This window comes from Gopherus evgoodei, chromosome 8, assembly GCF_007399415.2.
Source record: "Gopherus evgoodei ecotype Sinaloan lineage chromosome 8, rGopEvg1_v1.p, whole genome shotgun sequence".
Taxonomy (NCBI): domain Eukaryota; kingdom Metazoa; phylum Chordata; order Testudines; family Testudinidae; genus Gopherus; species Gopherus evgoodei.
Genome location: NC_044329.1, coordinates 79,896,224 through 79,921,129, shown reverse-complemented (window position 1 = coordinate 79,921,129; position 24,906 = coordinate 79,896,224). Strand labels below are relative to the sequence as shown.

The 24,906-nt window shown below is 38.6% G+C and overlaps 1 protein-coding gene across 1 annotated transcript in view; it reads right to left on the bottom strand.

The window, feature by feature from the left end:
* The window catches only part of HFM1 (helicase for meiosis 1), a 103,791-nt gene extending 98,061 nt beyond the window's left edge, over nucleotides 1-5,730 (bottom strand). Inside the window, exons 1-3 of the mRNA XM_030573924.1 lie at nucleotides 5,400-5,730; nucleotides 3,488-3,589; nucleotides 2,950-3,062 (exon numbers count right to left, since the gene is read on the bottom strand). Coding sequence (XP_030429784.1) covers nucleotides 2,950-3,062; nucleotides 3,488-3,558 — 184 coding nt within the window. The 5' untranslated portion in view covers nucleotides 3,559-3,589; nucleotides 5,400-5,730. The remainder of the gene's footprint in view (nucleotides 1-2,949; nucleotides 3,063-3,487; nucleotides 3,590-5,399) is intronic.
* Between the last annotated feature and the right edge of the window lie 19,176 nt (nucleotides 5,731-24,906).

Here is a 24,906-nt window from a genome sequence, read left to right as displayed (position 1 = left end):
TAAAAGACCTGAGGACTGAACAAGAAAGAAGAATTGTTTATATGTATGACCTCTCCTCTTAGGCAGCAATGAAGCTGCATAAAGGGCTGTTTTTCCTCATCATCCAATTGGCTTTCAATTTCATACAGCAATAAACAAGTTAGTGCTACATTCATCTAGGGGTGTTTGTATTAGCCAGTAATGTCCTTAAAATAACAAAATCAACTCTGTGCTTAACTTTCTTGTAGAAGGGTTGAGCTCAGGGCTTTTTAATTAAGGTACTGAAATATTGCCAGGAGGAAATATCTGTTTTTAATTACACGCAAAAGAATAATAGTGATAGTGCCTGGAGCTCTATTAAGTACTTTCATTTCAAGGATCAAAAACTCAGTCTTTGACAAATGTATCTAAAATAATAATATGATTCTGATAGTTGATGAATTATGATAATTGGCTAGAAACACATACTTGTTTTTGAATGTTGAGCTGATACTTTCATCATCACCATCTTCTTGAAAGTTAATAAATATTTTATTTTCTGAAATATTTCTACCAGGCTGTTGACAAGCCCTGATTTCATTTTTTAATCTTTATTGTGGTCAGAACAGGGAAAAGAGGAAACCATTTCCAGACCTTCATGTTGCAAATGACTTATCTCCCTCTCCTAAACTTAACCTTAGTATTTGCTTTTTAGAAGTCATGTCAAAATGGACAGATACTGATGATTTACCATTTGGTTCTTCAACAGCCCTCTTAAAATGTGGTACAAACTTCTGCCTCTCTGTCTCATCTATAAAAGCCAACACATTATTCCCTACATAATATTCAGCCAGTGCATTAAATCTCTGCATAAAAGAGGACCACGTTCACATATATTGTCTGTATAGACAGTGCTATTTTCTTTCAATCCAGATGTATCGAATCATCATATTGTCAATGAAAAACTTAAAAATACTGGGCTACTTGCTACACAAAAGAGAGGGGAACAAAATGGAGCAGAAAACTCAAAACTACATGGTGGGTGGAAGACAGACTTCCCCTGGTCACAAAGATCTTTCAAGCCCCATACAGAAGAATCTTCCAGATCTAGAGGAATCAGACATTACCTTCTTACTGCAAAAAACTGAACACACATATGAAAGATGCCAGGCTATTGCAGGAGATATACAAACTGTAATTTAGTAATATGATTGGCGTGAGTCACAGGTGGGAACAAGTGTGAATGCACAGGGCTTCTACACAGACAGCCTTGACTTTTACTAGCTATCCCAAGTATGTACAGATTCTGATCACCTTAATGATTCAGAAGTACAGATCCACTTCTGTCAACTCTTTCCCTCTTGCAAAACAATTAGGAGGAAACACCAGGATTGGGATCTTGTGGTGTTTCATATCCCCCATTAGGTTTTTCCTGCAAAGGGACCAATTCAGCCTATGATCTTTGCCAGTATTGCTTTTAAAGAATAGAAGGGAGTTACCTCACACATGGAGAACCAGTGTTGACAGGGCCAAGGGGGAGGGATAGCTCAGTGGTTTGAGCATTTGCCTGCTAAACCCAGGGTTGTGAGTTCAATACTTGAGGGGGCCATTTAAGGATCTGGGGCAAGAATGTGTCTGAGGATTGGTCCTGCTTTGAGCAGGGGGTTGGACTAGATGACCTTCTGAGGTCCCTTCCAACCCTGATATTCTATGATAACACAATCAGGGTGGATGAAGTTCATTCTCAACAACTGATGAGGTGGTGTCAACTCCAGGAGAGGAAAAAGCTGCTTCTGTAGTGAGCCAGTCAAGCCCAAATTAGTGGTGTTAAATTTGAAAATGAATTTTAGTTCTGCAGTTTCTCTTTGAAATCTGTTTCTGAAGTTTTTTTTGTTCAACTCTGGCTACTTTTAAATCTGTAATAAAATGTCCAGGAAGATTGAAGTATTCTCCTACTGGCTTTTGTATGTTACCATTCCTGATGTCCAATTTGTGTCCATTTATTCTTTATGTAGAGACTGTCAGGTTTGGCCAATGTATATGGCAGAGGGGCATTGCTGGCACATGATGGCATATATCACATTGGTAGATGTGCAGGTGAACAAGTCCCTGATGGTGTGGCTGATGTGGTTGGGTCCTCTGACGGTGTCACTAGAGTAGATTTGGGGACAGAGTAAACAAGGAGGTTTGTTACAGGAATTGGTTCTTGGGTTAGCGTTTCTGTGGTGTGGTGTGTAGTTGCTGTTGAGTATTTGCTTCAAGTTGGGAGGCTGTCTGTAAGCGAGGACTGGCCTGCTTCCCAAGGTCTGGGACAGTGAGGGATCATTTTCCAGGATAGGTTCACAATTTTTTACCCATGAAAGCTTATGCTCAAATAAATCCGTTAGGGCTTGGCTACACTTGCGAGTTACAGCACAATAAAGGAGCCTCGGGTGCACTACCTCACTACCCAAACACATTGGCAAGGCATGCAGAATGCTCCGACTCTGCGGCTACAGCGCTGCCGGTACTCCACCTCAGCACGTAGAATAACGTTTGCTGCGCCCCCGCTGGAGCACTGCCAGTGTGAACGGGATGTGGCATTACTGTGCTCTGATCGGCCTCCGGAAACGTCCCATAATCCCCTTAAGTCAATGTTTTCCAAACCTGGGACGTTGCTTGTGTAGGGAAAGCCCCTGGCGGGCTGGGCCAGTTTGTTTACCTGTCCCGTCCGCAGATCTGGCCGATCGCAGCTCCCACTGGCCACAGTTCGCTGCTCCAGGCCAATGGGAGCTGCTGGAAGCGGCAGCCAGTATGTCCCTCGGCCTGCGCCGCTTCCTGCAACTCAGAGAGGACATGCCTGGTTTTCACTCCCTTTGCACCACCAGAGCAACACAAAGAGTACACTCATCCCTCAGAATCTGAGCTATTATTTTTCTAAATTATATGTCTGTAATACTTCACATGAGCACCAGTGTATTTCATATTAAAAATGAATGTCAAACATTTTACCTAGACAGTTATTTTTTTCCAGTTCCTTCTGTAACTCCTGAGTGGCTGGAATTCCAGTAACAGATGGAGCAGGTGCAAGATACCAATTTTTTGGCTCTTCGTGTTCTAAATATCTGCTTATAACACAGGTACATGAGATAAAAGTATTCCTTAACCATTTCCCACCAAATTTATGTTAACGTTATTAATTATAAGTACTATATTGATTGTTCCTTCCCCTATAATTAATCATTTTGTAAAGAAGTCATAGTAAATTTAAGGCATAAAACATCTGCTAGTTCATGTCTTAGAAGTACATACTGAATACAGAATAAACACAAGCACAAAGTAACATTGTTCTGTGTACTTTAACCAATATTACAGAATATCATGTGTTCCCAGTTTGGGACTAACAACCCTTATTAGCATCACACATCCCCCCTTTATTTACAGCTAGAGGAGGAAGGGGAAATTTCAAAAAACTTTTTTCTGTTACAACATGAGGTCAAGATATTGAAAAGGCTGAGAACTAGTAAAGTACATAATTCAACAAACTTACTTTTGATTGGCATCTGATCTTTCAAAAAACAAATTATCCAATGAAAAGACAGTGGCTGTAGGTTTCAGCATTGCTCAAGATCAGACATGAATTCTCATTACACTGTAAAATACAGCACAAGATTGTGTTGTATATATAGATATGCAAAGAACAAAGAAAGCTTTCTAACCAAATAAAATGTGTGTGCTTATAAACGTGCATATATATATGCACACACACTTTTTTTTTTTTTGCACCTCTAGGTTATTATCCTTGCTTCAAAAAATAGGTTTTTTTGCATGAACAGAAAACAACCAATTTCTTCACAAAATTTCAAGATCATTATCAGTAAAGCTATATGCACAATCCTATAAACACTCATGCATGTTCGTAAAGTTAAGCATGTACTAAATGTTTTCAGAATCAAGGCCTAACTCTGCCTCTTTATCTAGTGATAAAAATAAACTGAATTTTCACCAGAAACCCATTGTAGTTTCTTACAGACTTAAGCATTTGATTTTCTAAAACAACTGTTCTTAGCTCATCTTTTCCAACAAAATAGAAAAATGATGTACAGGTACAATTTTAAACACTTTTTACATAACCACAATATCACCTTTGAAAAAAAGAAAAGATGAAGCTGAGGAGGGGAAAGTTTGTGTTAAAATGTTTTATTTCAGAAAATAATTTTTATATATATATTCAACGGATTATAGTTTTATTTTATATTTTTTCTTGCAGTATCTTCTTTCTTTCTGACTACAAAGGGCCCTCTCCTTTTGTTGGACCTGATTCTGCCACCTCTTAAAAAAAACCCAAATAGACTATTCAGTTATTTAAATAACGTAATTATTTTAATTTACAAGGTCAGAAATCTTTCTACATAGCCCCATATTACTTAGTAGCAAATTGGACTGTGGGCCCAATCCCCAGGTCCTTAAAAGGTTTTGCCTGCAGGATCAGGTTTATAGGATGAACTGTATGTTATCTAACATATATACTAGCTTTGAAACTTTAAATACTAAATAAGAATGTTTTTCCTTCAGTTCTTTGCCCAGGTAAAGTTTCCTTCAGTTTTCTTTGCCCTATATTATAATGAATCTAAGTTTAAAAGAATTTACTAGACCCAAACTTAATATGTACTTCAAAGATGCCAATTAGCTTAGACACAAAACTTAAGTTCTGTTACTAAAACAATAAAATTTTATATCCACAATTGCTTTCACAGGTCAGAATTACAGACCCAGGATTTTACCCTGTTTTGATAGTTTAACTTAACTACTGTGAGGAGGCCCATTGAAATATTTGGGACCTAAGTTAAGAACGACACCAGAGTGTCTAATGCGGCAGGTGTGCCTAAAAGAACACACAAAAGGGGCCAGCCAAAAGAATCCCTCTGTCAAACACTACTCCGAGAGGGGGGAAATTATGGGACTTAATAACATACCAAACATCCAAAGAGCAACCCAGGACAGATGGTAAAGCCTTTCTATATCCTAGGTAACATTTCCCTTATCAGCAAAGACAGGGATTTAGGAGTAATCATTCCCCTTGCCATCCCAGCTCTGTACAGGCAAGACCAGATACTCATTTTGGCTCTGCCCATGGTGCAGCATGGCACAGCTTATCACCCACCTCCTCTATTATTGAGCTAACAGGGGCATTTCCAACATGGCTTCCCTTGAGCCCTGTACAGCCTTACAGGTACACCAGGAGTTCTCAAACTGGGGCTGGGGTGGGGCAAAAGTATTCAGGTTTCTGTGAGTAGAAAGTTGGCAACCCTAATCACCAGTACAAAAGTTTGACAACCACTGGTGTAAACCCTCCAAAGCAGCATGAGGAGGAGGGCACTCACTCCACTCTCCCCTGGCAGTCAACCCTCACACACCACAGCGTGCAGGGCTCCACCGCCCCCTGCACAAGCGATGCCCACCACTGATTGCGAGAGCCTCGTCTGCCTGCAAGAGCCGGGGGCCCTGGTATTTTAACGGAGCGGTCACCAGAGTCCTTGGGCTACAGAGCTGCCGGGCCCCATCGCCGCAGACGCTGTCACCCCTCCGGAGGCCCAGGAGAGCCCACAGCTGAGCAGCCTTCGCATGAAGCTGCTCTCTCTCCTGCAGGACTCCAGGGACGTCACTCCGGCCACTCCCCGACCCCGAGTCAGGAGGGGAGGCGAATCATACCTCGTCCAGCCACTTCTCCCGCCACCGCACAAAATGGCGTCAACTGGGACAAGGACAGAGCGCGCGACCGCCGGAAGAAGGCTCGCGGAGAGCGCTGATCGATCGATCGCACTCCCCTCTCGGGCTCACAAACCAGACAAGCTGACCGAATGATCGATTGATGAGCTCGCTCCCTGCAGTGGTCTGTCGGCTTCAGGCGCTGCCGGCTGGCTGCGCTGGGGCGGTTCTGCTGTGGCTGGTGCCTGAATTTCCCCTCAGCAGATCCCGGTCAGGGATCACGCCTTGTGCCACCTTTACAACCACTCGCTTTCGAGAGGGAGAAGGGGGTGATTAGGAGGATGCCCCTAAAATTGCGGCACCCCCCCAGAGGAACGGAGGGTGGGTCTTCTTTCCCTCTGCTCCTGCCAGCAGAGGGCGTGGGCTTGGCGGCGAGTGGCTTCCTTCCACCCGCCTCTGAGTCTGTAGGGGGAACTTGTTTCTCTCTGTCAGGCAGATAGAGGTGTAGGGTGGAAGTTGCAGAACGTGCATGGGATGTGAAGATCCTCCTGGAACCGGGCCCTATGCCGCCAGAGGAGATTTGGGCACCTGTTGCATCCTCTCTGCTCCTTCTGCTGGAAGGGGTAGATGCCTGGAGTTGTTTCCTTCTCTCATGACCCACTTCATGAAGGGGGCAGAGCTAAATGGTGGCTTCTTGTTTCCTCCTTTCAGAGGTTGAGGATAAATAGATTGGCAGGTTTGGGAACTGCAGAACTTGTATAGGTTTCAGGGGCATCTAGAGCATCAGCAGGTAGGGGGCAGAGGGTTTTTTTTAATACCTTTGTATGTTAGAGGAGATCATCTGATGGAGCCCATGGCAAAGCTCTCATGGCCCAGGTGGCAAAGCTGTCTCAACAGCAGGCCTCCCCTTATTGCATCCCTTTCTACCAGAAATGAGAATGGCCATCAATCAGAACATCTTAAGGGCAAAATGTAAAAAAAAAAAAAAAAATCTCTTTGTAAATCCTTCACACAAGTTCAGTGCCTGAGAAATTACCCAGAAGTATGTCACTGAAGAATAAAAACAGAAATATACACACACAAATTGTGGTAACTGAAATAAGAGGGAGAAGTAAAGTCAGGACCAAATTCTGCTTACTGTTACACATCTGTGAATTTGGAGTAACTCCATTGGTGTCAGTAGATTTAGGGATTTTCCACACAGGGAGTTATTCAGAAACAGCTTATTCTTGAATAACTCCATTTGTAGACAAGCCCTTTTTACAGTGTGGTTCATGAAAGCAGAATTTAGCCCAGCCATTTTCATACTGAATGTTTGCATTAGCAAAAGAATTCCTAGACACTACAGTAATAGCTGCACTAGAAAAAGACTGATAGATAATCAGCGGTTTTCAAACTATGGGTTGGGACCCCAACAAAGGTCACGACCTCCTTTGAATGGGGGCTGGCTTAGATTTGCTGAAGCCTGAGCCCCACTGCCCAGGGCTGCAGCCCTGTGCGGCAAGGCTCAGATTGAAGGCCCACTGATTGGGGCTGAAGCCCTTGAGCTTCAGCTTTGCCCCCCCTTGCCCAGAGCGATGAGGCTTGGGCTTTGGCCCCTCCACCAGGGACAGTGGGGCTTGGGCATGCTCAGGTCTCGGTCCCTCCTCTTGGGGTTGTGAAATAATTTTTGTTGTCAGAAGAGGGTCGCAATGCAATGAAGTTTGAGAACCCCTGGATTAGATTAATTAGGTTAATCTGTAGGATATCTTTGGGAGATGTGTGCAAAGATCTGCAACATTTTCATTTAATCCTGGAATGGATTGATTTATTTATTGCTGCTGCTGAGCTTGAACAGAACATCAACCTCTGAATCCTTTATTAAAAATGAAGTGATATCAGGTGAAATATTTTGAATTGCAAAAGTTGGGGGGGTTCCATATAAAACATTGTAGATTGCAGTTGTCTCATTATTAAAGCCTTACTTTTGAAACTTAAAATTAATTAATTGCTATACTGTCTCAGGCAGACTAAATTTTAAACTGGTTCAAAGCTTTATGACATCCAAGAAATAATATATTATAGAGGGAACTACTGTAAATATGTATTTTCTCATAAATAGATGAAAAAGAGAAGGTTTTATCAAATACTGATTTCTGATTTTTCCGTAATTGCTTTTTATATATATATAAACCAACTTTTTGGTTCTCCTTGAAAATATTCTTTAATGTTTTACTTTCTATTCCAAAGACTTAGAATTGTGTTTATATAATTTAAGTATATCCTCAGATACTGTACAGGATTAGGTCATTATAAAAACATACAGTAAAGGTTATACTCACTCTTCCACTTACGTGTATATGTTTCTAAATTATCACCATCACAGAAACTTCTGACCTGAACAGACTCAGAGCATCAAAAGTATGTTATGTGAAATTATGCCAAAACCCACACCATGTATTCACAATCTCTAGTCCACCTCCATCTAAGTACTGGGCAGGCAGCCAGAGGTAAGGTGTAAACTCAGTCATATTTCCGATTCCAGTATGATAGTTGTAATCCTTCCTTGCCAGTGCAGAATAAAATAAAAGATTTCACGGTAAACTACTTACAATCCAGTCACAATTTATAGTGAATCATTTGCCTGAAATCAAATTAGGAAACTATAACCACTGTGCACTAATCTGTCTAAATATAAAGAGGAAAAAAGTTCCAGAGTGTCCATTTTATGTATGTAATGCATTTTGATTCCAGAAAGCATTTTTCCTTTTTACTATTAGAAAGCGCCTTCTCCAGTTCTTGTGGCCTCAGGCAAGTTTCCATCTTAGTTTGCAACATCTGCTTTTAGCTGACCAGACTTTAAAGTTTAAAGCAACAATACAAACAGCTCATTTTTAAAGCTTTTTTTTTTTAGATTTCTTTCCCTAGGTGGCATCTCCCCCAACACACACACATACAAATCACATAAAATATATAGCAAAGCAGCCTCTCAACAGCTCCGAGACAGTTTAATTTTTGATTTCCCCCAAGCCTAACATCTGATCTGCCATATGCTTTGAGTCTTTCCAGCTCATAGAGATCACATACTAAGTCACAAACCTGCATGTTTTGGAAATGTGACTAGAAACTCACAAACATCAAAATGTCATGGGTCAGTGATCCACATAACAATAGAATAATACATGTTCCTACCAAATGCAAATCTGTTAAAACTTTAGAAATTCTGTGAAAGTTATTAATTGAGCAAAGCTGCACAAGCAGTTTTTAGATCAGAAAAATCTCAAGACTGAACTAGGCTGAGAGATACAGGTGTGATATTACTTGCTCCCTCAGTCTTCTTTGCTCAGTCTTCTCTATGATTTCAGTGAAATAAGAAAAACATTAACCTCTAAAATGAATTGCCACTGCCACGGGAAATTACTATATAGCATTAGATGGACTTAAACCTGTCAAATATTAAAAACAAAGTGATATATACTGCATGGCTGAGACTGTGGTTATTGATTCAATCATTTGCAGAAACAACAGACTCAAGGACTTCCAAGATGTTTACAGTGGTCTATAATTTTTTCAATCAAATTCTAAAAGAAATAAAAATAAGGCATATGTTCATCTGATAACAGACTTAGGGAAAGGGAAGTGTAGTAGAGTTCTTCCCATTTTCTCATTTTGCCTAGCATCATGTGCCCTGGACCTGATGTTGCACCAATATTGTAAACACTTAAACACAAGAGTACCTTTACGCATGCACGTAGTCCGCTGAAGTTACTCACATGCATGTTTGCAGGGTGGAGCCTTCAGAGGGCTAAATACAGCTCCTTCTGGAGCTCATTAATTCAGCTCTGTCAGCCAGAGCAAATCTCCCAGGAGTGATGCAAGGTACTGTCCTCCAGGAGCTGAGGAAGAACACTGTTTCTGCAGTGTTCATAATCCATGTTTAGCCAGGAAGTTCAGGTCCTGAACTCTGATTTCTATATAGCTGGATGAAAGTAAATATTTAAATTAATTTATGTTCTCTTTTTCATGATGGGAGAATTCCTATTTTCTATAATTCTTTATCTGTACCTATTTTGTTTCCTTTTTCAGTTTCTCATCTATCCTCTGTCTCTTTTGGGACAGTTTCTTTCCTTTGAGTGCTTCAACCACAGAATAATCTCCAAGTAGCCTCTGCTCATTTGATGCAATGATTTCCATAAAACAAAAAACATTGCTATAATTATGTAATAATGTTTAATATTAACATCCTACCTGAAATTCACAAAGCAATAACATCTATGTTCAAGCTAAAACTCCATCCTTACCATATGTCATCATGCCTAAGTATTGTGACACACTCAGTATTTAGAGATATCTGTAATTCTGTACCTAGACTATATGGGGCATATCGATAATATATTTTTGGCCTTAAAATCCTTTGTACATATCAATCAGAAGCCCTTTTGACAAAATGAGGTATATGCAAAATGGGATTGCATGAAGTATATGTGATGGCAGTATTGTTCTTTAGGGGTATATTTTCAGCATAAGGTGCAAGCCATGCCACACCATTCCATTAATTAGCAGTTTGTATAGTTACAGCTACAACCACCATAATGGAAAATGTACCCAGTAGTTATCTAAATGTATTTTGTTTTAATTTTTCCACACTTTTTTTTTAAGTGAAGGATGTTTCATTGAGATCAGATCTCAGGGAAAGCCTTTGAAAGACCCCAGTAAAACCAAGAGTTGTTTAATATATTAAACATAATTTTGTCTGCTAGATTCTTATCTACATCATATAATGGTGTTCATGGCTAACACCTAGATTCTAGGTGCTATGATAGCTCATGCACCTTAACAAAGCTTTTCTTGTAAATATTATTTTCTGTTTTGGATTAGCAACTATAATAGTGTTATTGAAGCATTGGGATTATTTTGAAATCTTCAACATTTTTTAAAAAGTTAATTTCTATTTCAAGTTTTATTTGTAAATGTATTACAAAGTATGCAGAATTAGCATAGATTTATGCAGAATTTTTCTCTATAATTTTTTTAATTGTGGAGAATTCCAACATTGATAATGAACATTAAGTACTTTTAAAGACACCAGTCCTACAATGAGGTCTGTGCAGGTGCTGGTACAAGTTATTATACCATCTTGTTATAATGTGCATCTATTTATAATTTCCTTCCAAATTATTTCTCTGGGGGAAAATACCCTCTTATCGCAACCTGTCTCAACTCTACTTATCATCTCCCATTCACTGTCAAGTTAGACTCCCACCTCCGATTGGCTCATGATGTCAATCTCTAGTGACCATTTATTATATTATCAAATATACACCTTTTTTACTTATGGGGGGAACTCTGCATCAAAAAAAATAAAAATTCTGCACGCAATATTGCAAAATTCTGCATATTTTGTTTATCAAAATAGCACAATATAAACATGTCAGTTTCAATTATTTTGGTAATTTATTTCAAAATCCCTGTCAACAAGTAAGTCTGTAACAATACAGTATGCTGGTGTGCTGAGACCACTGCCTATCTTGCTGACCAATATTGTCTCATTGTTCCTTGTTAGGGCAGGAACCATCTTTTTGTTTTGTTTTTATAGTGCCTACCATAATGGGTTCCTAGTCCATGACAATTGCTCCTAGGTGATATAGTACTATAGATAATATGTAATAATACAAAATAATAATAATAAATGTTGTATAGCAATTTTGTCACATATTCAGGTTCAACTAACTCCTTAATTCAGTTCTAGCTTTCAAAGATCATGTTGAGTCTATGGGAACTGTGAAATTGTCACATAAGGTCCTAGAGCCTAGTCTTACAAATGCTCACTTATATGAATATTATCCTTAATTATGTCTTTAGTCCACTTAACTTCAAGAGTGTGAATCAGGTTTGAAAGATCAGGCTCCTGCTTCCATTCAGTGCAGCATAAAGGAAGTACCATTCTGAAAAGTGAAAAATCAATAGAACAGGATAGAAAATGGAATCTTCAATGAAGGGAGTTTTTCTGGTACCGATGAAGCTGGAAACTGTATGGAAGAGATACGCTTATAGAAACCTTAAAATTTCTGATGGAGTTCACTATGTTCAGATGACAAAATAAAATTTCTGAAGTTCTGAATTTACAGTCCTAAAATAAAATTAACTTTTACAATAGATTTTATCCTATGTAATTAAATTTTAATTTAATTCACTTGCCACCTAAATTCATGATCAATATTGTTGAAAACTTCCTTTTACTACTTTGGGAGGTAATGTTGTCTAGTGGTTAGAGCAGCAGGCTTGGAGTCAGGAGACCTGGCTTCTGTTCATGCCATGGTGTGACCTCCAGCAAGCTGCTTAGCCTCTATGTGCATCAGTTCCTCCAGTTTTGGGGATTTTTTTGTTTGTTTGTTCGTTCTGTGGAGCCTCCATTTTCTTCAGGAGAAGATTAAAGCAAACCTTTTAATTCTTGTTCTCCTTCAGATATCTATCAGTCCCCAATTTGTTCTGGAAATGAACACCAGTCTGATAAATTCTAGAGAAACATCTCCTATCCAATGACCCTCTTTCTCCTAAGGCCCCATCCCAAAGGGAGATGTAAACTGAACTATTTTAAAACAGTACCAAACGTGGTTTGCTTACCTAGTATTATAGGGTAGGTAGGGTAGAACATGGTTTCTAAACTTTGTATACACATGGTAGAACCTGTCTACATGGGCCACACAAACCATGTTTAAAGTGAGTTAGCCTGGTCCATGTTTAAACTGAATTTTACAAGAGTCCAGCTAACATGAGTACGGTCCTACTAAATTCACGGCCATGAAAAATGCATCATGGACTGTGAAATCTAGTCTCCCACCATGAAATCTGGTCTTTTGTGTGCTCTTACCCTATACTATACAGATTTCAGAAGAGAGACCAGCAAAATTTCTCAAATTGGGGGTTCTGACCCAAAAGGGAGTTGCAGGAGGATCACAAGGTTATTTTAGGGGGGCCACCCTTACTTCTGTGCTGCCTTCAGAGCTGGATGGCTGGAGAGTGGTGGCTGCTGACTGAAGGCCCAGCTCTGCAGGCAGCAGCACAAAAATAAGAGTGGCAATTCCATGCCATACCATCCTTACTTCTGTGCTGCTGCTGGTGGTGGCTCTGCCTTCAGAGCTGGGCTCCCAGCCAAAAGCTGCTGCTCTCCAGCTACCCAGATCTGAAGGCAACACTGCCTCCAGCAACAGCACAGAAGGGGAGCAACCTCCCCTACAATAACTTTGCGACTACCCCACCACACACAATTCCTTTTTGGGTCAGGACCCCTACAATTACAACACCATGACATTTCAGATTTAAATATCTGAAACATTAAATTTACAATTTTTTAAAATCCTATGGCCATGAAATTGACTAAATGGACTGTGAATTTGGTAGGGCCCTAAATGTGACTAAAGGCCTAACGTAGCTAGTCCTAAAACCCACCTTTATTCTAGAGACAATTCAGATGATTTTTAGACTCCTATTCATGAAGATAGTCTACTTATTCTGTTGTTGTTACTAGTCTTATGCAGCATAACTGTGCTGTGACTTGTGAAATAAACAGAAACATCATGCCAATTAAATTTTTTTAGGCTGTATGATCAGAATATCCTACAAATCCTTATCTTTTTAAAAAGTAGACCAATGTATACAGACTTTGTTTGATCTCTGGTTCATGTCATCCTACTTTTGAAACATTCTGTAACTAGAGAATATTTCTTTATGATATGGTACAGGAAAAAGATTTCTCCTGGTGGTATTTCAGCAGAAATGAAGAAGTTCCTTCTCATTTTACTATAATAGAAAAAATATGAATATTTGGAGATTACATTTTAAGAACTATAGTTTCTATGAACACCAAGAATATTCTCTTAACCAACATATTTCTAAATACAATATTTTCTAATTAAATATTGACTCTTACTATTATTATAGTTTTAATTTTTAAAGTAGATTATAAGATCTTTAGGGTAGATACTATGTCTTCCTATGTACAGAACCTAGCACAATACAGGCCAGTCCTGAGTGGGACCTTTGGGAATGAACACAATGCAAATAGTAAAGAATAAGAATGGTGAAAGAAATATTACATATCCTTGTGGATGAGGGGAAGGTTGCAGAATATTATGATATACAACTCCCATGATTCTACACCAGATATCAGAAGAATCAACTAATTACTTGTATATATTTTACTTAGATTGCTGAATTACTACAATCTAACATGATGTGCACCCTTTAAAGGAGCTAGGAAACTGGGACTCAACACTTTCTGGTTACTGTGTGCATTTAAACTGTTTTTCATCCAGTTGGAGAGAGAGGACATTCTAACTGGGAAAGTGGACATGCTTCATCTCAATGGCCATCTGAACATGAGATCTGGTTTGCCCCTAGAATCACCTATGTCATAATTCCCATTCAAAAGAGGGGGATGAATCAAATCATTGTGTCCTCCAGACATCCTCCACTAGCTGGGCTTCTGTGGTGCCAGACAACTGTAATCTAAAGCTATTCTGTAACGAAGTCCAGAGGGAGGGTGGCAGTGTAAACACTGTCTGCCCTTTCACAGAGATGAAGCCCTTCAGTGGGTCTCCAATAACACATGTGGGTGCAATTTGCCCCTCTTCTCCCTGGGGAATTGACCTAGCTCATGCTGTTATGGAAAACTCTGAATTTGTGAAGTGCTGAAGCCAGAGCCACTGTAACCTAGAGCTGTTCTGAATAAAGCAAAAGAAAATTGTGGTATTTGACTCCATAATACAGTGTTCCAAGCTAGCCAACTACTATAGTGTAGCCAGCAAGCTGACTTGTCAGAAATCCTTTTTCAGTTGCAACAAGCTGTTTACATTATAACACGGACAAGAATGAGATTGACAAATAAATGTTATACTTTGAGTACTTCATCAGCTTTGATGAGTTGCCCTTATCAGCATGCACACAGTTAAGCAATTCTGTTGTACAAATCATGAAAGCATTTGTGCAAAATATTTCCTTCTGCCTTAGCCAAGCCTGTATCAGTGTAATTCTAATATGTGGTTGTATTTCAGGCCTGAAACACCTTCTGAAACAAGTGTAACTGAAAAGTGAAAATAGTAATTTGTTGCATCTTACATTTGCTGATGCAGCAATTTGTACAAATGTTTGTTCAGATGTTAGATGGGGCCCCTGGGCACTGTGCATGTTCCTACCTGTAGACTTCTGCAAAAGAATATAGAGAAATACACAAAGAGTAGTGAAATAAACAGTATTGGAACCCATACATTTAAGAAACTCTGTCACCAGATGGGCAAATTCCAAGCAAGCAGTGGACTCATTCTGAACATGTTGTGGGAAAATTCCAGATTAAAAGACAAAGGCAATAACAGAAGCTTAGGGACTTCTCACTAAACAGAAACACTTGAGTTCAAATTCCAGCTATGCTTTTAGCACAAAATGCTGATGATAGTTTACACACACACTCAACTTATCCTCAAAGTAGCACACCCTGTGTTTGTGACAGTAAAGAACCTGAAATATCAACATGTTGCAAAGAAAGAGAGAAATTTCTGTCATGCTAAATTTTTGATAAAAATGGAAGAAGCAGCAAGGAACACAGCTAAAGAATGTGGTACGTTGACACACTACCAAAAGAAACAGAGTTGGAAATGATACACTTTTATAACAAGCTGACTGCTGACAACCCTACAGAAAGTAGGTGACAGTATTTCAAAGTCAAGACATTCTACATACTTGTTGATGTGTTTACAACACAGATGAAAGAGCAGTTCCAAGATTTCACAGAGAAATGCCGGCTGACACCTTTGACATTGATAAAGTTATGAAAACATTTTCTACTATGAAACCATGAAGAAAAACTTTGTAATTTGCATACTCCATCCAATACAGCTCACTAATCAACTCTTCAACTGCTTCACTCACTGAGCAAAGACTGTTACATCAGTCTGTATTGCTCAGTTAATAAGGATACTAAACAGAAGACTTTACATAATATTTTCCAAATATATTATGAGAGATTATGTGGGCCAGTGGACTGAGTAACCTCTGGAATTCTAATCGGGCAGCTATGTAATCTTGGCCAAATCACAATTTCTCTGAATCAAATCCTGACACTACTGAAGACAATGGCAAAACTCCTATTGACTTCAGTGCTGCCAGGATTTCACTGTGCATCTCTGTTTCATCATATGTTAAATGGCATAGTATTACATTCAATGTGGGCACACATTTCAGGGATGTTATGAGACTTAATTAGGTAATGTTTGTACAGCACTTTGAAAATGTAAATGTTATACAAGTACTGATTATTATTATTAAATCCACTATTAAAATAGTACCTCAGATTTTAAAACTGCACATCCCAAATGTGAAATGAATATACCATTTATGTAAATATATATTTTTATGTAAATTAGGAGACAATGAACAATATATAACTGATCCGTGCAACTTCTGAATACATGCCAAATTGAAAGACTTCCGGTCTGATATCAGAAAATGTATTCCATTGTTTTATAGGGATATTCATTCCAAATGCCTATTGTGATCATGTTAGCAAAATGTTGGCCTTTTTAGAATCCTTGTGACTACAGCCAATAAATGTACTCAGTCAATGTGCGTTCCAATCCAGCTCCTAAGGAAATCAATGGAATTTGTGCTATTAACACACCAATGGGAGCAGGAACTAGTTGTTTGGCAACAAAAATAAACACCCTTTCTAGAAATGTGGTTCAAAATAATAAAAATAAATAAGAAAAATTGAAACACCAATTGTCTTTGTTAGATTGAAAGTATTATTTGAATAAGTTTTATAGTACGAGTTGTAGGCTTATTGTCATCCATAGTTTAAACTACTACAGTTTAGTTGTTTTAGTCCCTTTATCAAATTTCTTCTTTGTTGCTGCTTAAGTAATAAAATAGTCTCTTTATATTTAATGTAAAAGGGCCCAGTCCTCCATCCCTCACTCAGATAAGCAATCCCACTAAAGTCATTGGGCAAAATTCAGACTTGCTGTGTGCAGGGATAACTAAATTGATTTGGTCTCTGGGTCTAATCATACTCCCTCTATGGTCAATAGAAGTCTTTCTCTTAATTTTGATGAGATTTGGATTAGATCCAGAATGAGAGCCAAAAAGGCAAAAGCAATGTTTTAAAGTGGAAAACATATTTTATTCATATTCAAACAACTCAAATTTGGACTTTATTTAACTATCAAAAATATTCACATTTGACATGGAACTAAGCATGAAAAATTACTGCCTTAAATGAATATTTCTGTGAATAGTATTAAAAATAGGAGGTTAAAAAAGAAATGTCAGCTCAATCTTAATTATAGCATCACTGCAAGCACTCCTACATAATACAAAAAATAAATAAATTATTTATTACATTTATTTGCCCCTGAATTTGTTTATTAGAATTCTTTACTAGTTATTTCCATTCATTTAAATGGTTTTCCATATGTTGATGTAAATCACTTTCTAATCCTAGAATTTCAGTGTCTAGTCCAGTGTCTCCATCTCTGCTCCTCTTGAAGTGATGACAAAATCTGTGGATATATAAATCTCCTTAACATTTTTTTCTTTATCTCTTGTCATCTCTCCCTCCAGCCTCTCCCAGCCTCTTGCTTTTCTATTGTTCTTTTCCTTTGTAGAATCACAGTTTAAGGCCAGAAGGGACCATTAGGTCATGTAGTCTGACTGCCTAAATATCACAGGCCATTACATTTCACTGCGATCCCTATACTGAGCCCAATAACTTGTCCTCTTCTCTCCACCCTCTCTTCTTTCATCTAAATAGTGACCTTTAGCCTATACGCTAAGTATGTGAAGAGGCTTTGGTAGCAGAGGGATTTAAAACAGCAACATCTCCTTGGACAACAGAAGTGGCAACAGCAGGAGAATCAGGGAAAACACAGTGTTTGGATACATCTCTTCTGAGAAATCATAATGCCAAATTGTTCCTCCTACCTTCTACATGCCTATGGAGAATCTTTATTCATTGGTGAATGAGGTACAACATAAAATGCCCATTACAAGCTGGCCATCAATATGTAGATGGGGTTTTCTGCATTCATTTGTAATAAAAAAGTAAGGGAGTGAGCAAGAAAAACTCAGGAAATAAATGTCAAGCCATAAATATAGTGTTCATGCACTTTTTTAGCACTTATTTATGTTTCTCCCAATCTGTGCACCTCATCTGAAAGCTTTGCTCCTCAGTATAGGCCCTACAATAACATTTTAAAACAAAGAAGTAAAATAGACATGACAACAATTGAAATGAAGTTGTGTGACCTGTCATCACAACTGTGGCCATGATATGCAACAGTGATCATCATCAGTTCAGGGAGGTGGTGATTGCCCCAAAAAAAAGCAGAAATACCACAGGGAAGATTGGAACTATCAGTGTAGCTGCATAGGCCCTCAGAGAGTGCAATCCAGAAATGATCATGCCAGACAACTCTGCCCTTCCTGAAACTGTGACAGTACCCACATAGGCCAATACGCACAGAGGATCCTGATTCCAAGACTTCTATTGGGTCAAAGGTGTTACATATGTCAAAAGTAGAAAATAAACCATTCCCCAGACTGGCTCACTACCGTGGAGGTTGGGGAGGTGATTAGTACATTTGGTAACGTTTCCAAAAAGGCTTATGGGGAAGCCACAATCGTCTTTGATACAGCATTATATTAGCAGTAATTTACAAAGCAGTTTTTTGTTAACTTACTTGGAGATTGAAGGTCTAGCAAACATTGTAGCATCTGACTCTTCCTGTCTTACAAAGAGATCATGAGACATGCCCCTGGCAACAAATATAGACACAAAAGCATAGCAGACTATATAGTGGAGACATAAAAATGGAAATAATATTTTTCTGCATATAGAGATTTAGAAAGTTGGTCAAAATAAATTTGCAATGTTTTTTTCTAGGAACAAGGAAATGGCAACACAGCTACAGAAACCAGATGGCAGCATGACATTAATTTACTGCACATATAAAGCCACCTCCTTTTCCATTAAATAAATAGTCACTAAGATAAACAGCTATACAGGATGTCATTGAATTGCAAGGAACTTCAAAGACACTGGTTAATTTCTTGATGATTAGTTCCTCACTTCTCTGATAATGTAGAGTTGTTTCATAGTTGAAAAGGCATGATAGCTGTATTGCTGTTTTGCCAACAGGCCCAGAGACATCAGTATCCATGGTAGAAGAACTACCAAAGGACCAAGATTAAAAATAAAAGGAGCCTAACATTGGTAGAGAAACATAAACATGCCCCACAGTGCAGATTTTTATTGTGGGCCTCTGCCCACAGCAGCACCGCTTGCAACAGTACCCTCCCCCTTAGCACTGGAACCCTAATCCTGGCATGGTGCCCAGAGAAGGCTGGTGTAGGGGTTGGGCCTGAGGCTGGATGGCTCCAGTGTCCCACGGAGCTGAGGTCTAGACAGCCCAACCTTTCATCATGATGAAGGTCAGGCAGGACAAATCTGAGCAGTGCTGTGACCCAGTGCTCCAGGTTTCAAAATCACTTGCTGAAGTTTGCCTGTGTCATGATGGAGGGTCAGGTTAGCCAAACCTGAGGGTGCTGTAACCATGCGTGACAGGTTGGCATGCCCAGTGCAGGGCACCAGGCTGAACCCCACAGGACAAAGGAGCTGCTAGAGCCACTGCTGCAGGGTGACTCACAGACACAGAAAAAAGTCATAAGAATGGCCATACTGGATCAGACAAGGTCCATCTTGCCCAGTATCCTGTCTTCCAACAGTGGTCAATGCCAGGTGCCCCAGAGGGAATGAACAAAACAGATAATCACCAAGCGATCCAACTCCTGTTTCCCATTCCCAGTTTCTGGCAAACAGAGGCTAGGGACACCATCCCTGCCCATCCTGGCTAATAGCCATTGAAGTCACAGACAAATGGGGAAAACATACTATCTGTGACTTTTTTTCATGTGACAAATCTGTAGCCTTAATAATGACGCATGCTTTCAAGCCACCCAGAGCCCTTTAAGTTGTATGGGCCCCTGTGCATCTGCACCAGCTTCACTGGTTATTCTTCCACAAGTGGAATCTAAAGTTAAGTTACAAAGTTCATATTTAGGCACCTCTCAGATTTTCAAAAGTGCTGAGAACCCAAGACAGTCCTCATATACCTCACTACGAGCAGTAGAGTGTTTAGTATTTTTGAAAATCAGACAGGTGATTAACTATGGCCACATAGATTAAGCACATCTTGGGCCAGCTGCCAATGGGAATAGAAATTTGAGTTTCACCTTTGATGACATCTGCATTAATTTAATGATATTGTCACTCTGAAAAAGATATTTCCTCACTCTGAAAAAGATATTAAAAATGATGGAGAGGGAAAATGAAAGACAGAACATGGCCCATCCTCCATCCCAAAGTAAAAAGACTTTTATTGTTTGGGGATTGGGGCAAAGGAGAAGCTGGTAACATACCAGAACCACCATCAACACACTACATTGAATTATTAGTACTTCTGAAACTGGAGAAAACTGAGTATTGCATAAAACTAAAACTGATTGTTAGAGAGAGGAAGTTTAGATTTACTTCCAATTATAGCTTGTCAGAAAACAGAATTTCCATCCCATGGGAAAGTCAGACATTTCAAAATTAGTTTTTTGAAACAAGAAAGTTGAAATTTCTAAATTACTTGCAGAAAAGAAATTTTAAAAATTGTATTGGAAATATCAAAACATAAAATAATATAAAATATAAGATACATGCAAATGTTAAATATAACATTTAATATTATAACAATAAGTCAAAACTAAGTTAAACAAAACAAGAATGTTTAAATGAAACATTTTTATCTTATCGAAAGGAAACATTTTGACATCAAAACAAAATGAGGAAGTCAAAACAATTCATTTCAAGACTTTTTTGTCAAAGATATCATTGAAATCAACGCTTTCCCATGAAATGTTTCGAATTTGAAAAATGGCATTTTTCGACAGAAAATCTCTTCCGTCAAAAATTTGTATTAGCTTGTATTTGCATACTATACTGTTAAAATTGTATCAGGACTCATTATCCATATTTTTGGAAGGCATCGGAAGAGCACTGTCCAAGTAAATTTATGAACCTTTAATGAAATTGGAGGGTATTTTTGTTCAAATCAGATCTGTATCAGGTAGTCATCACATCACTAATTAGAGTTATTTTAAACAACAAAAAACAACAAATAACATAACAAATGAGAACTAGGCTAGCAGAAAATAGGCACTACATAGGAAGAGAGAAAAAATAAAGTGATATATATATATTACATTCAGCCAGATATTTAGTTTAATAATCGACCATCTTTTAACAAAAAGGATGAAACCATGTGTGTGTAACAGAGAGTCCAGGAGCTTTCTGTGATTCTACAGCCACTAAATCACTAGTACTTCTGAAACTGGAGAAAACTGGATATTGTATAAAATAGCTTCAGGGAGTGGCTTCTGAACACTAAAATATACTCCACAGGCAATTTTCTAAAAGAAACTCCCTTTCTGTGGTGCTGGCCTCTTTTTTAATATTTTAAGCCAGATGCCTTAAGTGATATATGTATTCTTTCCTTTCAGTACAAAATTTCTCTCTTTGATGGACTGCTTTTGTCTCAGGGCCCCAACATTGCTGTCTGCTGGGGGCACCATAACCACTTCACTCTTCCTGCTGGGACTTCAGCACACCTCAGTCAGTCCTGTTGGAGTTGGGGGTAAGATACAGTTTTCTTTGTATATATTTCTTTGTTCTTTTGTACAGGGGTATGAAACAGTTTTCTTGTGAACTGTAATTCTTTGTTCTTTTGTTAGTAGCTCTTTCAAAGTGAAAGTATGGCACACAAATGGAAAACAGACATCATGTCTTTGTTGTGCTGTGCTGTATCTGTCTAATAATCAGTGAACAGAGGGCCTGATTCTGCTTTCAGTTACACTGGTATAAATCAGGAATAACTCCACTGATGTCAATGCAGTTCAACTAACTAAAATTCATGTAAATGAGAGATGACTCAAACCCAGTGTTTCTACAGCAGGTTTAAATGGGGACATTAACATTTCTGAACTGTTCATAAGTGAGGAGCATAGTTTCTCCTGGGTGATAGTGGAGAAGAACAGATTGTAACCATCCCAGCCATTATAATGAGTTTTAATGTTTTACAGAATATACTGTAGGTTAAGGAATGTTTATTATTATAGTAATCTATTTATAAAATGGTCTGTGAGTTATTTTTCATCTTGGTCCTATGTGCCAAATGCAAGGGAAAAACAGCTAGATGTTTAAATCATATATGCCTAACTTCCTCTGGACTTAAAGGTAAAAAGCTTTGCACTTATAATATGCTATGATAGTAACAGGTGTACAGCTTTGCTTATGTGTAGAACCTGCTATACAAGAATTCAGATTTTTAAAAATCATTTAATCACTGTGATGACCAATTTTAAGAAAAAATGTGGAACCTGAAAGTTTAAGAAATAATGTAAGAGAGAGCTTTCAAGCAGAGTCAATTTTGCTGCTTACTGATATTACAGGCCTGATTCTCTATCCCATTACATCTTTTTATGCCACTGAAGTCAAAATATGGAAAAATAGAAACATCATGTTAAAAAAAACCCAGGCATTTTAAAATGAGCAGTTAAGGGAAGGTAGTAAATATGGAAATATAGTCATAGTTCATACAATCCCTTGCACAAATATATTTGTAAAATATCAGTGTCCAAATAACATTGTGTAAAATATCACATTCAATAACAACTTTAACTTGGAGAATAACTTTAACTAGGAGCATGGAATGTATTTAACTGAGCAATGTTGCAGAAGTGGAAATAGGTAAATATGCAGATACAGAAGATTACATATATAGAGAGAGAGAGAAAGAGAGAGAGAGAGAAGAGAAGATTCAAGGTCAAGGAGGATGTAACAGTAACAAATAGTGGAATTACAATTGCCTAAAAATGGTATAATAGAATGGAGAATCAGACCCTGTGCCTTTAAATAAAAAATTGTATTTGTTGTCAGGTCACATTGACAGTGATGTTATGTCAAATTGACAAGGTCAGTGAGGTTGCATGGATGTAAATTAAGGCAGAATTTGGTCCATACTATATAATGTATTATATGTGTCTTTCTGATTATCAACATAGTTCCATGTCTCTGCTCAACTTAGATCTATCACATACCTCCGCTGTCCATAGCCTTGACTTCATCGTTGACCCTGAACTTTCCTTATCTTACATATTTCCTGTGACTAGAAATCTATCTATCAGTAACTCAGCTTTTCCCATGTATGCCACAGCCTTGATTCCATGCAGCAAAAGTAATGTGATATTTTACACATGGAGATTTGTTTAAGAGATGCCTGAACTGTGATTGGATTTGAATATTTATTTATTTACCTTCCTTCAGCTCCACACTGTCATATTTTAAAATGCCTAGAGATTTTGTGACAATGTTCCTTTATATAAATATGCAACAGCAAACTTTAAGTTAACTAATACTTTTGTTTAATATGCAGTTTATAGATAAAAAGTGGCAATATCAACTTCATCTTTAAACATCCCTATTAGCTCTCTATTTATTTCAAGACCCAGTTTAAAAAGGTCTTCCTTGCTTTTAAAAACCTCCATGGATTTTCTCAATCATTCCTTATGGTCCCAGAGCCTGATTTTCCATTGCCAGTGAAGAATGGGTTTAAAATGCCACCTTATGAGAGAGTGTTTCACACTCTGTACTCTGCACTAGTGTAAATGACAGCACAAGGTTCAAGATAGTGGAGAATTAAGCCCCTTGGTTGCTCTGGGGCAAAGCAGCCACCAGGAAAGAATAAGCCCCACACCCTAAGAAATATCCTTGAGCCTGTGGACCCAGTGACCATTTTGGAGTGGGCCAATGGGAAGTATGGGGTTGACAGGGAACAGCTGAAGCATTCTTCTGTCCTGGCACTCCTGCAGTAGTCCACAGAGACCCTTGCATTTCAATCTGCTCTACTTTGTGAGGGGTGAACACTCCATCACAGGGTGAGAACCTTCTCATCTGCTGCTCCTGCCATCTGAAATTGCTTTCCTATATCTCCTCATCCCATCTGTTCTCGATCAGCTTTCAAATCTCATGAGAAAATATTTTTTCTCCCATGCCCTATCCCTCTTACAAAATACAGTAAATACAGAGGGAGAGGGCGGGATGCTTGTAATAGGTCACTGTGTAATAAAAAGTGGCATGGACTAACACTGCCCCTATATGTGTATCAGTTTTACAGCCAAAATAACTAGTAAACATAGCAGCATCTCTGTTTAAGAAAATATATCTACTTGCCACTAGATGGCATATTACCCTCATGAACTAAATACAAATCAAGCCCCAGAGCCAGATTTATTCAGCTCTTAAGTTACATTGGCTTAATCCATTTCCAATCAGGCAGAACAATAAGAGTACCTTCCCCATATAATTTATGAAATATATTAATTTTCTTTATAATTGTCTTTTTAAAATAGGATGTCTTGGAAATATATTGGACAGAAACATTTAAATTTTCACAGATCACTGCCTGACATTTGTTGCTTTCTTGAACCCCTACAGTATTCTTGACCCCAGGCTCTATCATCTCAGTTTACTTACCATGTTTATATTTTATCTGTATAATGAGAAACAGTTGCAGAACAGTTGACACATTTATATAGTTTGGGCCATGTGTTCCTGTGTTTTGCATACCATGGAGTGAAGAAAGCATCAGAACTTATACAAATCCTGCCTGAAAAACCCTGTGCAAGCCAAAACTTTCTACCTGGAATGCTGCCATACCAAAGCACAGCACTAAAGTTGTTTCCCACAGAGAATATGAAAGAGATCCACAAACTCCAAAAATGGGATTGTGGTCTGAGTAAATGTGGTAGGAATCAGGCAAAAGCCAATGTACTACATGCTATCCTGAAAAAAAACCCACAATATAAATTACTACAGAAAATAGACAGCAAGTTCCTGTGGCTCAGAGCAGAAATTGGCATCTCAGTGTGGCAAATATAATCTTTTGAGTAGATTTGTATTCATAGAGGGACGTTAACAAATGATGGGGATTGAGGGCTCAACATTGACTTCACATTTATAAAAGCCCTTGCTCTCTACTCTAGATGCTCCTCATGCACCTGAGGAAGCAGGCAGATGTTCCTGTTTGCCAGTGCAGGTAGCAAAGAGCTAAAGCTAGCAGAATTGGGAAGGGCAGCATGGAACTAGGGTGACCAGATGTCCTGATTTTATAGGGACAGTCCTGATTT